The sequence below is a fragment of the Nilaparvata lugens genome, chromosome 2 (assembly GCF_014356525.2).
Source record: "Nilaparvata lugens isolate BPH chromosome 2, ASM1435652v1, whole genome shotgun sequence".
Classification (NCBI taxonomy): Eukaryota; Metazoa; Arthropoda; class Insecta; order Hemiptera; family Delphacidae; genus Nilaparvata; species Nilaparvata lugens.
Window position 1 is genome coordinate 6,973,887 of NC_052505.1, and position 15,061 is coordinate 6,988,947.

Here is a 15,061-nt window from a genome sequence, read left to right on the forward strand (position 1 = left end):
TTGTGAAAAGAAATTTCATGAGGTCTTTTCATAGGACTTAAATTATGACCTAACAAGGACATATTCTTCCTCTCGTCAATTACTATCATTCCTGAGAGTTTGAGCGATTTTCATGTTGACCATTTTTGCCAAAATCCATGAAAAATGCATATCTCCCAGATTTGGTTGATATTGGGCTATGGATAGAGGTTGACCTAACAAGTGTTGTGCTATAATATGAGACCTTTCGCTACAATACAGGGTGAGTTATTCACTCAAACATTAAATTATACAATAGTTTGATCGTAGTTTTAAATATGTAGCCGCCAATCGTAATTATATTATTCCCCTAAGTTATTAACGTTGAGCGCTCAGCTCTAGGGACAAACTAATTCCGCTAGATCGCTCCAGCTGTACTATTCACTTGCTGCCCGAGCATAGCAGGCGTAAAACCGTGTTTTAAAGGTACACATACCAGCGGCTATTGTGTATATAAAAGAAGTTTAAGCATCAACTTTATTCATCAATAACAGTGCTACAAGTTGCTATTAATTTGAAGTCTATAGAACGAACATTGAATGTGAAAAAAGAGTTTAAAATGCATAAAAATTCAATTTTTTCAGATTTTCAAAAACAAAGTTGACTTAATTTTTGCTATATTGAAAAGAAGACTTGCATATTTTTCTCAAATTTCTGACCAGTAGTTTTTGTAGGGTATGTGTACCATCTGCCTCAAAAAAGTGACTTTTGAAGCCCTATTGTTAGCTAACAGAAGCTGATGAAAATATTTCAATTGCATAGATTATGTCCTAAGAACCTGTCCAATAGATTAGAAAAAGAAAAAAAAATTGAATGCACAACCTTAAGGCTTACAGTTTTCAATGAGCAAGGAAAGTTGTGTGAGTGTACCACACCAGATTAAAAAAACTCATTTCGTTCAATCCAATTTATTTATCTATCCACTTTCATTTATCATAATAAAAGATTTATGAATAGTTATCACAGAATTTGAAGAGGACTATCACCATACTTTTTTTGTAGATACTACTTCTCTCATAGAGGATTGAAGGATTAGTGATAGATGAGCCATATACTGTGTATAAATAAACTAAAATACATTATTAAAGTGAATAGTTAATACACATTATTTCGAAGTGAATTGGAAAATAGTGTTCCGCGAAAATTCACAGATATCCATAGAGAAATCTTCCAGAGAGAATAACAATAACAAAAAACGTAACTAGTTTTTCAGTAGAATGAATGAGCTAGGTGAATAATATTTGTATTATAAAATAAATTAGAAATAATGGTGTCATCAATTTCGAACTTAATTGAAATAGGAATCTATCCTATGACTGGTTATGACTGAATCAATGATAACAGTTTGAAGTGCTCTAGAGCACTAGGCTTCATCAGCGTTAAGGAATAAAAACTATTTTTAGTCAACTAATTGCTTTCACTAATCGTTTGTCACAATTCAAACATCCTGGAACAAAAATAACACATTTTTAAGCAAAGTATCCAATTACGGTACCTATTTTAGTACTTATTGAGGTAGATTTATCTTCTTTATAAGTAGAAGGCTATTTTGAGAGTTAGAGAATCTAGATAAGAAATGAGTTATAAACGTTGCTAACATAAGTTTATAAAGAATATATTTCTAATCATTTCTAAACTTCTATAATCAAGTAATTATCGTTTGAAATTTCCAACTTCTGTAATGATTCATTTTTATTATACGATAAAGCTTACTCATTTTACACAAAATTCTTCAAATTTTCAAATATTTATTTCATTCACAATCACAAATCATAATTATAATATTGATGACAATATGTTGTCTAAGGCAACTAGTATGTATACCAGGCTGGTGTCCTAATATTATAACCATTATTATATGGTGTATAATATTCCCATTGGAATTGGGTTCAATGCTCTGCGATGATTCTCGGACACCAGTAGAGTCCCAGGTCGGGTTTCCCTCGCGCCACAAGAACTAATTCCAGCCTTGTATCCTAATGAGATACGAGCTCTAGGTAGATATGAGGATTAGATAGGTACGTGTGAATCTAGGTAGATACCTATGTGAATATTCAGATTGATATAGTTGGCAAGCCGTACTATGAATTGAATTGAATTGAATTGAGTTTATTTCGCCAAATTATACATGATTATAATATTTAAAAAATGCACAAAATGCAAGCAGCACAACGTAACAATTGTGTAAAATAAAACTTAAGACATCATGACCTGAGAAGTAATACAATAATTATATTAAATTATAATAGTGATACATCTTATAAGAAATAATAAAGGTTGATATCTATTAATAGTGTTATAAATAGAGAGCTTTAGACTATTATAGTTTATCCTTAGATCTGAGAAAATTGCACTGCTTAGCAAATCTGAACCCTATATAGACTATGTGATACGAGCTCTAGGTAGGTATGAGGGTTAGCCTGTTGTTTTTACCTGGATTGTATTTGTATATGATTAAATAAATAAATAGATAGGTGCGTGTGGATCTAGGTAGGTACCTTTGTGATTATTCAGATTGGTATAGTAGACAAGCCACGAGAAAGTCCCTGGATTGCGGTCTAAATGTACTTTAAGTGAAAATGAGAACTTTCTCATGGCGTGCCGACAATAACAGCTGAGACGAAAACACGCCTCAAGGCCTTAGTATGAGTGGGATCGGAATGCTGCATGACAGATGTGGCCCCGGATTTATGTTGTTCTAGGGAAGCATGAATCCATTGAGAAATACATGGAGCTAACTGACTGGTTTCATTGAAGATGGGACAAAAAGCTCATTCAGTATACAATAATGGACTTGGGATAAAACTGAAAACTTTTTTTAACATTCTTACTCACCTCATGATAAATATTGATTGTCAGATATGGAGGCAGTAGATGATTGCAGTCAGGCTCTTTATAGATAAGGGAATAGTTTCTTCAAATGCGCTACTGTATCATCAGGACATGTAACTGAATGCCCGATGGTCTTTGAATGGATAAATATTTCATAGTCATTGCCTCCAATATCAGTTTTATCTCCAAAAAAGTGGATGTCTTCAAAACTGTTCAAGAATTGTAGGCAGTAAGTCTTGTCCCACCCAATCGGGAAGACATCGAAACTTATTTGGCCACCTGAAATTGTCAAAGCTACAGTTCAAATCACAACTAAGGTAATATTAGTTATCAATGCCGTAATTGAAAGAATAAGACGTTGATGTTGAATTGAATTTTTAAAATCTCTACTCATAGTAGGTCATTAAATTCTCTTTGAAATGATGTATTATTTCACAATTCCAAGTTTTCATTTCATTGTTATAACAACTTAAATGTAGTGGGTGAAATTTTTAATGCTGCAACAAGTGTCTACTCAGCGATTCCACAACTTCAACAGAGGGGACAAAGATGCGCACTTTTGTTATGTTTACCTTTCAACTAGTCCAAATTAAGCTGCAAAGTCAAGAATTGTGTCACAGGCACCCCTTTCAAAATTCATTATCAAATGATCGATTGTTGCAGCATTAAAAATTTCACCCCCTACATTGAAGTAGTTAAAACAATGAAACGAAAACTTGGAATTGTGAAATAATATATCATATCAAAGAGAATTTGATGCTCTACAAAACTACGGTAAGCATAAATTTTTACGATGCATTGTTATAAGCCCTGAAAGAGCAAAAAATTGGATAAAAACCTGTTATTTCAACAATTACACACCTTCAAGAGCGAATATCTCGGGAACTATTGGGAATATCACAAAATTCCACTGAACAAAAAAGGGTAGAGAATTTAACAAGCTTCATTTGTGTATAGTTAGTTATATCGGTAGAACGTAAATTGTTCTCAAGATATGAGCGTGCAAGCAAAAAGCTGAAAAATTCAACTTTTAAACCACCCTCATCCCCTTATCACTTGAGTTAGGAATGGGGACTTCGATATGTTCTCCTCCCAACTAGTCTCAACAAAGCTGCAAAGTCGAAAATTGTGTTCAAAACATTCCCTCCAAATTCCTTTGTCAATTGGTCTATTGTTGAAAAACTGGAGATTTCACACTCAACAATAAAGCTGCTGCAACAGTTGTACGAAAATGCGTAAAAGTGTGAAATTATATACATCAAATTGAAGAGAATTTGATGCTCCATAAGCTCATAATCAGCATGGATTTTTCCCATCGATTATTAAAGAGTTATAAGAGCAAAAATAGAAAAAATGGAGGAAAACGCGGTTTTTTCAAAAATGTCACACCTTCAAAATCTGATATCTCGAAAACTAGAAAAGATATAGAAAAGTTGTGAGATGAATATTGTAGGGAATTATGTAAGCTTTCATTTTGTATATAACAGAGATTCCGTAAAATACATAGGTATCGAGTTATATGCGAGAAATCAAAAAATGGTAACTTTGAACCACCCCCACCCCCTTAGCACAGGGGGTAGGGGTGGGGACTTTTGATATGTTTACCTCCTTACTACCCTTAACAGAACTGCGGAGTCAAAAATTGTCTACCAAACTTTTCCCTCTTTAACCTTTCCTTGACTGGACTAATTGCCAAAAAATGATTTGCCAGTGGTGCAAAGTTGGTAAAGGATAGAGCTATCATCTGCTTTGTGTAATGACAGACAAGGATAGCAATCAGGAGCTGTCTTTATAAGGTGGATCTCACTATAGAGTTATATACTTATTGCAATTTCAGTTTCAAAAATGTAATATATCAGACGTATAGAAAAATAAAAATTGAATAGTCAAATAAAAGTTCAACTACCATAAGATTAAACAAGGAAATGAATTACAATAAACATTCAATCGCGAATAAAGTATCTTACCTATAGAGTATTTCAAGTTGAAGTCTGGAAATGTTTTCTGAAGATTATCAATGAACGTTTGTCGAATTCTATGCTCTCTATCGTAGATCTCGAAATCATTTCTTTCTTGCCTTGAACAATTTCTTCCAATTGGACTAATATTGAGCATTCCTTTCCTGAATTCTATGAATGTGCCTCGCTTCACTGGAATTTGAAGCTCCGACATGTAGTGTAAACAGTAATTTATGAATTTCTGAAGTTTTTCCTCTCCTAAATGTTTTTGGATGCTCTGAAAAAACGAACGTAAGAGATATTATTATGAACTTTACAAAGAAGAGGAGTTATGAAAGTAAGGTGGAAATTTTTCATTTCCAAATTATTACTTCAAGACGCTTTATCAATTTCTAAGGATTAAAGATAGATAGATAATTTAGCAGCCACTGACCTCCTCTCAAAGGGGTATATGGACTTTTCAATCATTTAAATTATATAAATTGAATTTTGCATTTATAAAACTGATTGTTAAATATACTCTCGAAAGTCTACGAAAATCACCGTGAACTAAAGCAACTGAAAAACTCCTGAATCGAATAGAAACACTGTTCTTCCAGTTCTGTCTTCAACTGAACTCTCAGTTTTTCAAGCGTTTGACGAGTTGAATGTGTTGGCAATGCATTGAATAGATGAATAAGAATAATAAAGAATAAAGAATTGGAGCAACAAAATCACCCCCTCCTTTCTCACTGTTACAGCTCCATCGTTTTACCAAAATCTATTATCCATAGAAAAGCACCCATGACCCACCCAAACTGGCCCACTTCGAATTGAGTCCTACCATTTATATGGCAATGTATAATTCTTTATTCATTTATACAATAAGTACATTATCAAAATGGTAGGGAGAGGAAAAATAAGGTAACCTTGTGCTATTCCTCTCCCAAATTTAGATAACACAGTCCGAAATAGGTTATGTCTTGTAGTTCTTCAATTCACAAAATTTTCAGTCCACAAGTATTTTCACAAAGTAGATTTTCAAATTCAGATGTTTCAAAACTAAACATAGAAGAGATATTTCACATTATTTAAACTAAAATAGGAAATATTCACATATTAAAAATATAATGTTGAAGAATTACCGAAAAACAAACTTAATACTAAAAGCACAGCTAATCTTAATTTTGGCTGCAATTGAAATGGTACAACAATAGATCAATATGTCTGTGTTTTGATGTAATATGAATCAACCACCGTTGGATATTTATCTGTTTATAGCCGCCTGCTTTATTACCCTTGAAGAATATTGTTTTGAACTGAAATACTAATACAAAATAGAAGCAATTCGACTGAGTCATTGTCAATATTGTAGAACCGTTCCATAATTGAATAAAAACACAAAACATTTTTTGTGTTTTTATTCAAAATAGAAGCAGTTGGCCAATCATTGAAAACTCTTGTTAACGCAGTAACCAGAGTTATTATACAATGAGGAAGTGAATGGAAAAACAAATTTACCTGAATTGCCAGGTCTTCACCTCGCGATATTGCATGAAGCCCATTCTCGGCAAATACGTAGTCCAATGCATTCAACACTGAAAATACAACACCTTTATTAATAGAAACATATACTTTGTATTCACGTAAAAGACGAGCTAAATGAACTGCAGATGTGCGCCTATCTTCTACAAGAATTTAAAAATAAATTAATGAATCTTCATAATTGGTTAACATTTCAATATAAAAACATTATATTGAGGGGAGCGGTTGGCTTCGAGGTCACACTTAAGGTTGACTTCGAGGTTGGATTAGCTTGGAAGAGCCGATTCCGCTAAATATAATTTATGAGTTTGGAAATGGCACCCGGAGGTTCGGAACTCCTGAGGTCCACTCATAGATCATCATCATCATCATCATCATCATCATCATCCTTCCAATTACTCAAGTACAAGCCGGAAGCTTATGTGGGCATCACCCTCAGCAAAAAAAAATTTTTTTGGAAAGCAATACTTTCCTTACCTATGGGTAATAGGGCAAGGAAAGTAAAAACACGATCGATTTTATCTCTACATAATCTGAATTGATAGTCCAGTCATTGAAAATCCCATGTCGGTAATAAATATTAAACACAAGATAATTTTTTACACATTGATTTCTATAAATTGGATCAGAGCAGGAAAATGAGTCAGTCTTTTCACTTTCGCAGTTCTATTTTAGTTATTGTATTGATGTATGCGATAAGCTCACATAGACTGGATATTGACAAAACATTTTCAGGAGCTTTTTAGGCTCGTTCTTACAAGCAATGGCAATCTGGCGCGTCAAAACTCATTGATGCCAGCAGCAAAAATCATTCTTCGTGTAGAAGGGTAAGAGTAATATAAAGAGGGTATTAGTAATTTCTATATTAATTAAAATTTTACATTTATACAAAATTATTGTATTTTGTGAAAGAGGCAAAATGAGCTTTTTACCTGTTGTCTCCAAAAATCTCCATTACGTCTTATATTTATTTATATGAATATAACTCAATATAGTATTTATTCATTAACAAATTATAAACATGACTTTTTCTAATCTTAATGAGAATTTAGGTAGGCTTTCTGCTCACAATAAATCAAGTCGAAATCAAATCAAATCTATGAAAGTACAAATAATAATATCGTTAACATATTCGAATAAAAAACAGTTGATCACAATATTATCACTTGAAAAACTCAATAAATAAACAATGGTATATGAGCCAGAAAGATCATTCTTTTGAACTAAATTGCAAACTTACCTTCTTTTCCACCCAACTGTTCACATATTTTATCCATGTCAGATCCTCCAACTACTGCTACAGTGCAATACTTCTTCAAGCTTACAATATTATTTTTCATATCCTCAGTTATCACCTGAAAGCATTCATTATAATGCAGCAAAATTCATAAAAAATGAACAAACATTTATCATAATACATGAATTGCAATATACAAATTTGCCATTGCAAAATAAGTATCTATGATAATATTGCAGACATTCGGACTAAAAGAAAATATCATCAAACTTTGATGACAATACATCAAACATTTACATCTTGTCATTTCAAAATAATTTTCTATAGTAATAATATTGCAGACATTTCGCCTGGAAAGATGCATTATGTTAATTATTTGTATGATCAGAATTAAGTCATAAATCTTAATTAAAACCACTGTCTTTGAAACGTGACACGTAATTCAAGAGCAAAATGTATGGAAGAATTACACTTCATAAATGTTATTGAGAAAATATTAATTCATTACCATCATTATCGATCTCCAAGATCTAATAATATGATCGTTTCAGTTGAATCCTTGATAAATAGTGTTAGATAAAAGACTATATACTCGTACAACGAAAATTGCAAACTCACTTTGAACAAATAGATCACACATTCAAGACTTGCTTGTTACAGGAAAGGTTACAATTTCATAAAAACTCCTGTCTATCGTCTTTGATACTGATAACTTGAAGACGTTCACTGGGCACTTGGGACTATAGTGAGGTTCACCTTATAATTGCAATATTTTATCAACATTGGTGTTGCTAATCTTGTCTATCATTTGACAAAGCAGATAGCGCTATCCTTTTCTAGCTCCACAACATTGCCAGTAACAATGAAAATATGTTATTTGATAATTGGAGAATATATTTTCTTGGCGAAAAAATATAATTGATCATTTTTAACAAGAATAAACAGTTAATATTACATCAGATATACCGGTAACAGCTATCTTCTAAAGAAGGCAGGGGCAAGCAGAGAATCGGCAACACTGTTCTCCTATCTTTCTTTACTGCCATTAAAACGTGAACCTCAATATAGCAGTGAGCATCTTCAACGCCAGCACAGCCAATCAGCCACTCGCGTTTCACAAACAATGTCCAGGTTTGCTCTTCCCGAAGTGTTAGCCTATCTCATCATCAGTGAAAACAGATTATTTTTTATTCAATATGAAGATTTCTTCGGCAATATTTACAAACTTCACAACTAATAAAAATGTTGCCTTTATTGTACAATAAAGTTGCCCTGGAGCTTTCTACGGCGTGTCCCAAAAACCTGGAACTTTCATGTTCCCCGATTAGTTGCTTCGAGAACCTAATACATTATCTGTTTCCTTCTGTAGAGATGGCTGTAGTTCTCATGAGCCAGTTCAAGCTGGATTCCCACATATCAGTATCGGGAACGTGATACCGGGTTTAAAAGGAGACAGGTTGACGGGGTGTCAAGTAGTCGGGGTGACACCTAGACGGCGACCCTCAGTATCAGTAGGAATGAACGGCACAGTGAAAAAATAATTTCAATGAGTTTTGATTGGACTATTCCCACTCAGCACCGTCAAGCGAGTATGAATAATCCCATTTGAACTTAAAGGAATAATATTATCAGTGTACCGGTCACTTTGACTGACCGGATAATATGTGATAATATTCAATGTGAGCCGTTCTGCATATCCTTGATGGATCAGTGGAGTCGATTGTGCGCGTGCGCGCGTGTTGGGAGGTGAGTGCCTTTATGGTCTGTGAAACATGATTTTATTTGGCTTGCCTCTTCTTATCTTTGGTTCATCATTGCATTTTCATATTTCTTTCACATCTTTCTGTTTGTTTTGATTTTTATATAATCAAGTTACTGATTTTATTAAAATTTATTTTTCCTCTCAAAATATTGAAATTTTCATTGTTTTTAACAGAACTATCTTTCATTCATTGGGTTTTACTAGTCTACCATTTTTCAAAATTTATTTTCAATTTCAATTTTTTTTAATTTCAATTTATTAAAAACACACAAGATTACAAAACAAATAAAATACATTAAAATGTTACAAAAATATGAAAACCATGGGCTTTGTGGTTGGGTATGTTGGAGAAGAGAAAAAAAGAGAGGAAGATACCTAGCCAACTATGGTTTCCCATGTAATAGACAGGCAAAGAAGAGAAGAGAGAAGTGATGAGGAAAAAAGGGAAGGGAGAAATGGGAGAAAGGAAGAAAACAGAGGAATTGGTACTCGAAATAAAGGTAAGCGAGTCCACTGTAAAATGAAAAAAAACTAATGAAAAAACAATGCTGGAGCAGAAATGCTGGAGTCATATATCTAAATGGAAGAAGAAATTACTGTATGTCCAGTTTTTTATATCCAGTTTAATTTTTCCGCTGATCTTATTGTCCATGAGAAAGTGATTTGGAATGAGGTTTATTATTTTAGTACCTATGTAAATTAACTGCCTCCTTATACATTCAATATTAGTGTTATAGGTTACATATTTGTTAGCAGTTGTCCTTAAATTTATAATTCTTTGAATAATGTTGTAGCCTAACTATTGTTAATTTAATTGAAAAATGTCTTCACATATACTTTACCTTATTGTAAAAAAACAGTTTTGGGCTTATTTACAGGGCTGCCTGTTGTTTCCAACTTGATTATTCGTATATAAAGGAATGAAATGTTGTTTCTTGTCCAGTGTTGTCTGCGATACCCGACAAATCCAGACATCCGACAGACAAAAACATTGTTTCACCTAATAAAATTTTGAATAAATGAGCTCAAACATCTCTCTATCTTTGATGAGTTCTTCTTCTTCTTCTTCTTTTCCTGTCTCCTGCTTCTTCTTCTTCTTCATCACTGCCTCGTTCTGCCTCATAGCGTCGGGGAAGCCTCGGACTACCGCCTCCAGTTATCCCGATCCACGGCCTTCCTGCGCATTTGCCCTACTGTCTATCCTCTGGATGAGTACTGAGTTACAAATTTTCAAAAACTATACTGTACTGTGCTCCAGTCTGGATGAATAGCTCTCATGTTCATAGGGTTGATATTCAGCTAAATAACTCAATGAGAATGATAGGTGGTGTTCTGAAATCTACCCCTGTGGAATGGCTCCCGGTGTTGAGTCACATCCCACCCCCAAATCTTCGACGCATGAATGCCCTCACTAGAGAGTACAAGAAGATACAGGAAAATCGAAGCCTGCCAATACATGAGGATATACAAGATGCCAATCAGAGCCGTCTGCAATCTCGTAAGCCACCGGTTAGGACGGCAATTACAGCCTTAGATTCAGGTTTCCGTTTAACTGAGGCCTGGCAACAAGCGTGGTCAGCAAAGCAGAACATTGACATCCCATTTGTAGCCAAAAGGCCACCAGGCTTCGGTTTGCCTCGTAAAACATGGTCGGCATTGAATAGGGTACGAACTCATCATGGTAGATGTGCCTATCTGATGCATAAGTGGGGGAAGGCTGACTCCCCTTTCTGTGAGTGTGGAGCAGTCCAGACTGTGAGACACATAGTGGAGGAGTGTCCCAGATCAGCAAACACGGGTGCACATGAAGATTTCCTGGTGGCTAAACCAGCATCAATAGCCTACTTAAATACCCTGGAAATATGCCTCTAATTTCCAGGTCAAAAGTGACTAAGATATTTTCATTCGTTTTATATATGAATTTTCTATTGTTTTCTTTTTTTTCGAATTTTGTGATCATAAATAATGTGTTGTGTATACTGCCATACGCTAAATAAATAAAAACTATACTCCGTACAAATTAACTTTCGACTTGGGATGGACTTGCGCAGCAGAGAAGGCATACAGCGGCAAGGATACAACGGCTGCTATGTTGCCGTTGTGTACTGACCAGCGTTCTCTAATTTCCAGTAAGTATTCAAGCGCGCTTGTTAAACTTAGGAAGTTTCCTCTGCTATCACTGACTCAACTGACTCTAATCGACAAACTGACAACTGCGCTTCCACCTATGACTCTATCCATCACTGTAATTGGCTCCATTTTCCTGCGCCGCAAATTCATTAAAGTCTGAAGTAAATTTGCACGGAGAAAAATTTTAATTTGAGTACGGTACTTTCAGTTTTTCAATTAACTTGGCTGGGTACTATAAATTTTGATACAACCTGAAAACAATTGGCATATCAAATAGATGCTGGTACACTCGATAATAGTTTCCAACTTAGTTGTCTTATCCACTATAAGCCCCCCCAAACTAACTGGTAAGCTCAAGTGGCAGTTCTGTTTTTGCGACACCGTACCTATCTCGGAATATATATTGGGACAAAAATAAAATAATATTTTGTTTCATTCTTTGCTCTCGAATAGCTATTCCGAGATTCAATTTAAAAAGTTTCCTCCAGACCTACCACCAATTTTTTTAAAATCTTTTAACACGTTTAAGTAGACTAGACCTAAACCACCTACGGTAACTTAATTTTTTAAATAATGTTAGTAGCAGTAACAGCCTAAATTAATTACTGACCTGTCTTGGTGCTGTTAAAGTTCCATCAACATCAAACAAACATACAGTTTTAGAACAGAAATCGTTGGCTCCCATAGTTTCTCTTAAAATAGTAAGTTATTTTATAGTATTATGCAAACTTTTGAGCCGGTTTCTCACATGTAACACAGTATACGTGGAGTACAGAACTATTTTTTTCTAAGTTGAAATACAATTTTAGCTGAGACTTGCAAAATTGATAAATTCTCCCACTTGTAGAAAGATACGTGTAATACTTTTCAAGTGCAGTTATAATAAAAATTGGCAATGAACACGCATTCAAATTTCAAACTTTACAGTCAAAAGTGTCAAACTGACAGTCAAGCGAGAATTGTAGGTTATGTTTTCATTTCATTTTCATGACAATCAGCTGATTCGTTTTAGTAGATGCTTCTTTAAGGCGGGAAATTATAATAGTTCAAAAAATTTAAAAACAAACACTACAACTGGGCTAACTACCTAATACTGCCATTATTTTAAATTGATAAAAACATGTAGTACCGGTACCCTTTTATTAAAACATTTTAAAAACTTTGAAATAATAAAGTTCAAAGTTAAAATATTTTCAAGTTTTTAAAATGTTCTTATAAATCAAGATATTTGATTTTATGCCATTATTTTGTTATAAATAATGATATTCTTATCATTAAGAATAATTTGATAACGGAAAATTTATTTGATTTTATTGAATAACTTATCTATTAAAAATTGCGTTTACATCTAGGAAAGATGCAATTATTGGATGAAAGGATCTCATGTATTATCAATACCTACATGAGATTGTACCTATTGTATACGGTAATATATTAGGCCTGATTGTAATGAGATTGATTAAATTATACCGTTACGGTATCTTAAACTAATTTTCAAGTTTTCCTTCTCGATATTTATTTAGGGTTTATACATGATAATGAATTTCAGTCAAAATTATAGCCGAAATGTTGAAAAGTTTGCAAATAGTATGCGCAATATCCCTCATTATAGTCCCTAATAAGCCAATACCGTAACCCATATAGTGGAGTGGCGAAGGTGGAGTAGTTTACGTGTAGCAGTAGCAGTGTTGAACATACTAATAGCCTACTTGTATCTAAAAGTATGTGCCGGTTAAGTTTTAATCCTGATTAATTCCACGAGAACCAATCAGAGATGCCGTCTTTCCATAAAAGCCTTCTCTGATTGGTTCTCGTAAAATTAACCACGATTTAAATTTAACCTGCTCGCTTTTCTGCAACCGGGCCCTCAGCAGCTTCCATCTACCCTACCTTAGTCACTCTACTTCACTATACAGAGTGTTTCAGAATAAGTCGAGCATTTTAGGGTATTGTTCCTGGATGATAGGAGACTACAATGTTCCTCTCAAGTAACATCATTCCTGAGAGTTTGAGCTATTTAAAATTTCGACCATTTTTGCAAAAATCCATTCATGGATTTCATGAAAAAAGCAAATCTCCCAGATTTGGTTGATATTCGGGCTATGGGTAGAGGTTGATCCAAGTGTTGTGCTATAATATGAGACGTTTCGCTACAATACAGAGTGAATTCTGTTTATTCACTGAAACATAAAACCTTTCATCTACTCACAGATCAGAGAAATCACTCATCTTCAAACGAATTTAACTCAAGAATAGGAGTGAATTGATAAAATGTGATGGATAGAGGTTGACCTAAAAAATGTTGTGCTATAATATGAAAAGTTTCACTACAATAGTGCGCCTGATTGTGGCTTAATTAAACTCTTATTCTAATGTCATTTTAATGACTTCATAAAACAATATAGAATATGTAATATAAAAATCTTGTAGTACCCTTTATTTTTTAAAACTTTAAAAATAGTTCAACAACTAGTTTCGACCCTAGGGTCGAAATTAGCTTCCAACATTCGACCCTAGGGTCTGAAAACACCCCATGCCAGTAAGGGTTAGTTTACAATTTTCAAGTTTTTTGAAAAAAATTCAACAACTAGATTCGACCCTAACTTAGGTCATTTTAAATGTCAACATTTCAACTTGAAAATTACTATTTTTAAAGTTTTTAAAAAATAAAGGGTACTACAAGATTTCTAAATTGTTATATTAATATGTAATATATATCAAATTTCCAATTTCTGTAATAACTAAAGACGAATAAAATAATTTACAAAAAGGAAGCACTTTAATGGCGTGGGGGTTTGTTGTTAACCCAGACCCTAACGAACAGAGTGCATTAAGCGAAAACTGGCAAAATGACAGATGGCTAATGAGCTAACCTGTATGTACTGAAAAACACAAACAGTGTAGAAAACTCACGCCCATCACCAACACCTAATTTTCCACTGTGGGGGTCTGAAACCACCCCACGCCAGTAAGGGTTAATGTTTATAGAAATATGACAGTTTCTTGCCCAGTTGCACAATAAAAAATAAGCATGTTAAATTTTAACTGTGATTAAATGCCATTAGAAACAATCAGAGAAGCCTTCTCTGGTTAGTTTTACTGGCTTTTGATCATGATTAAAATTTAACAGGCACTTGTGCAACCGAGCCTGTTAGGCTCAACTCACACGCGACTCAGGTCGAGAAGAGTCTCGACTCTAGTTGAGAGCATGTGTTTTCAAATGGTGACACTCAGACCAGTCGATTCTAGTCTCTGCGACGTCACAATTTGAAAATACATGCTCTCGACTACAGTAGAGTCGAGTCTCTTCTCGACCCGAGTCGCGCGAGTGTGAGTTGAGCCTTATTCTCTCCCAATCATAATTATGTTTATTAGTGATAATTTATGGTGATTAATTTTACAAGAACCAATCAGAGAAGGCTTTTTCGAAAAGAAGGCTTCTCTGATTGGTTCTCGTGAAAATAATTACGATTAAAATTTAACCAGCACTAAGACAATAATAATAAACCTCTTAAAACCCGGGATAAATAAAAAATCATTCAACTTTTAAACTTTAATTCAAACTACTAATAAAATACACATCAAACTTTTATGGATAAA

The 15,061-nt window shown here is 34.0% G+C and overlaps 1 protein-coding gene across 1 annotated transcript; it reads right to left on the reverse strand.

Moving 5' to 3' along the window:
* Positions 1 to 1,070: 1,070 nt before the first annotated feature.
* On the reverse strand, positions 1,071 to 12,441 carry LOC111047049 (phosphomannomutase). The gene is made up of 6 exons (XM_022332718.2): positions 12,072 to 12,441; positions 7,573 to 7,687; positions 6,309 to 6,385; positions 4,818 to 5,085; positions 2,854 to 3,129; positions 1,071 to 1,465 (listed from the first exon to the last, which is right to left on the reverse strand). Exons 1-5 carry the CDS (start codon positions 12,144 to 12,146, stop codon positions 2,912 to 2,914), a joined length of 753 nt encoding a protein of 250 aa, XP_022188410.2. The 5' UTR covers positions 12,147 to 12,441; the 3' UTR covers positions 1,071 to 1,465; positions 2,854 to 2,911.
* Between the last annotated feature and the right edge of the window lie 2,620 nt (positions 12,442 to 15,061).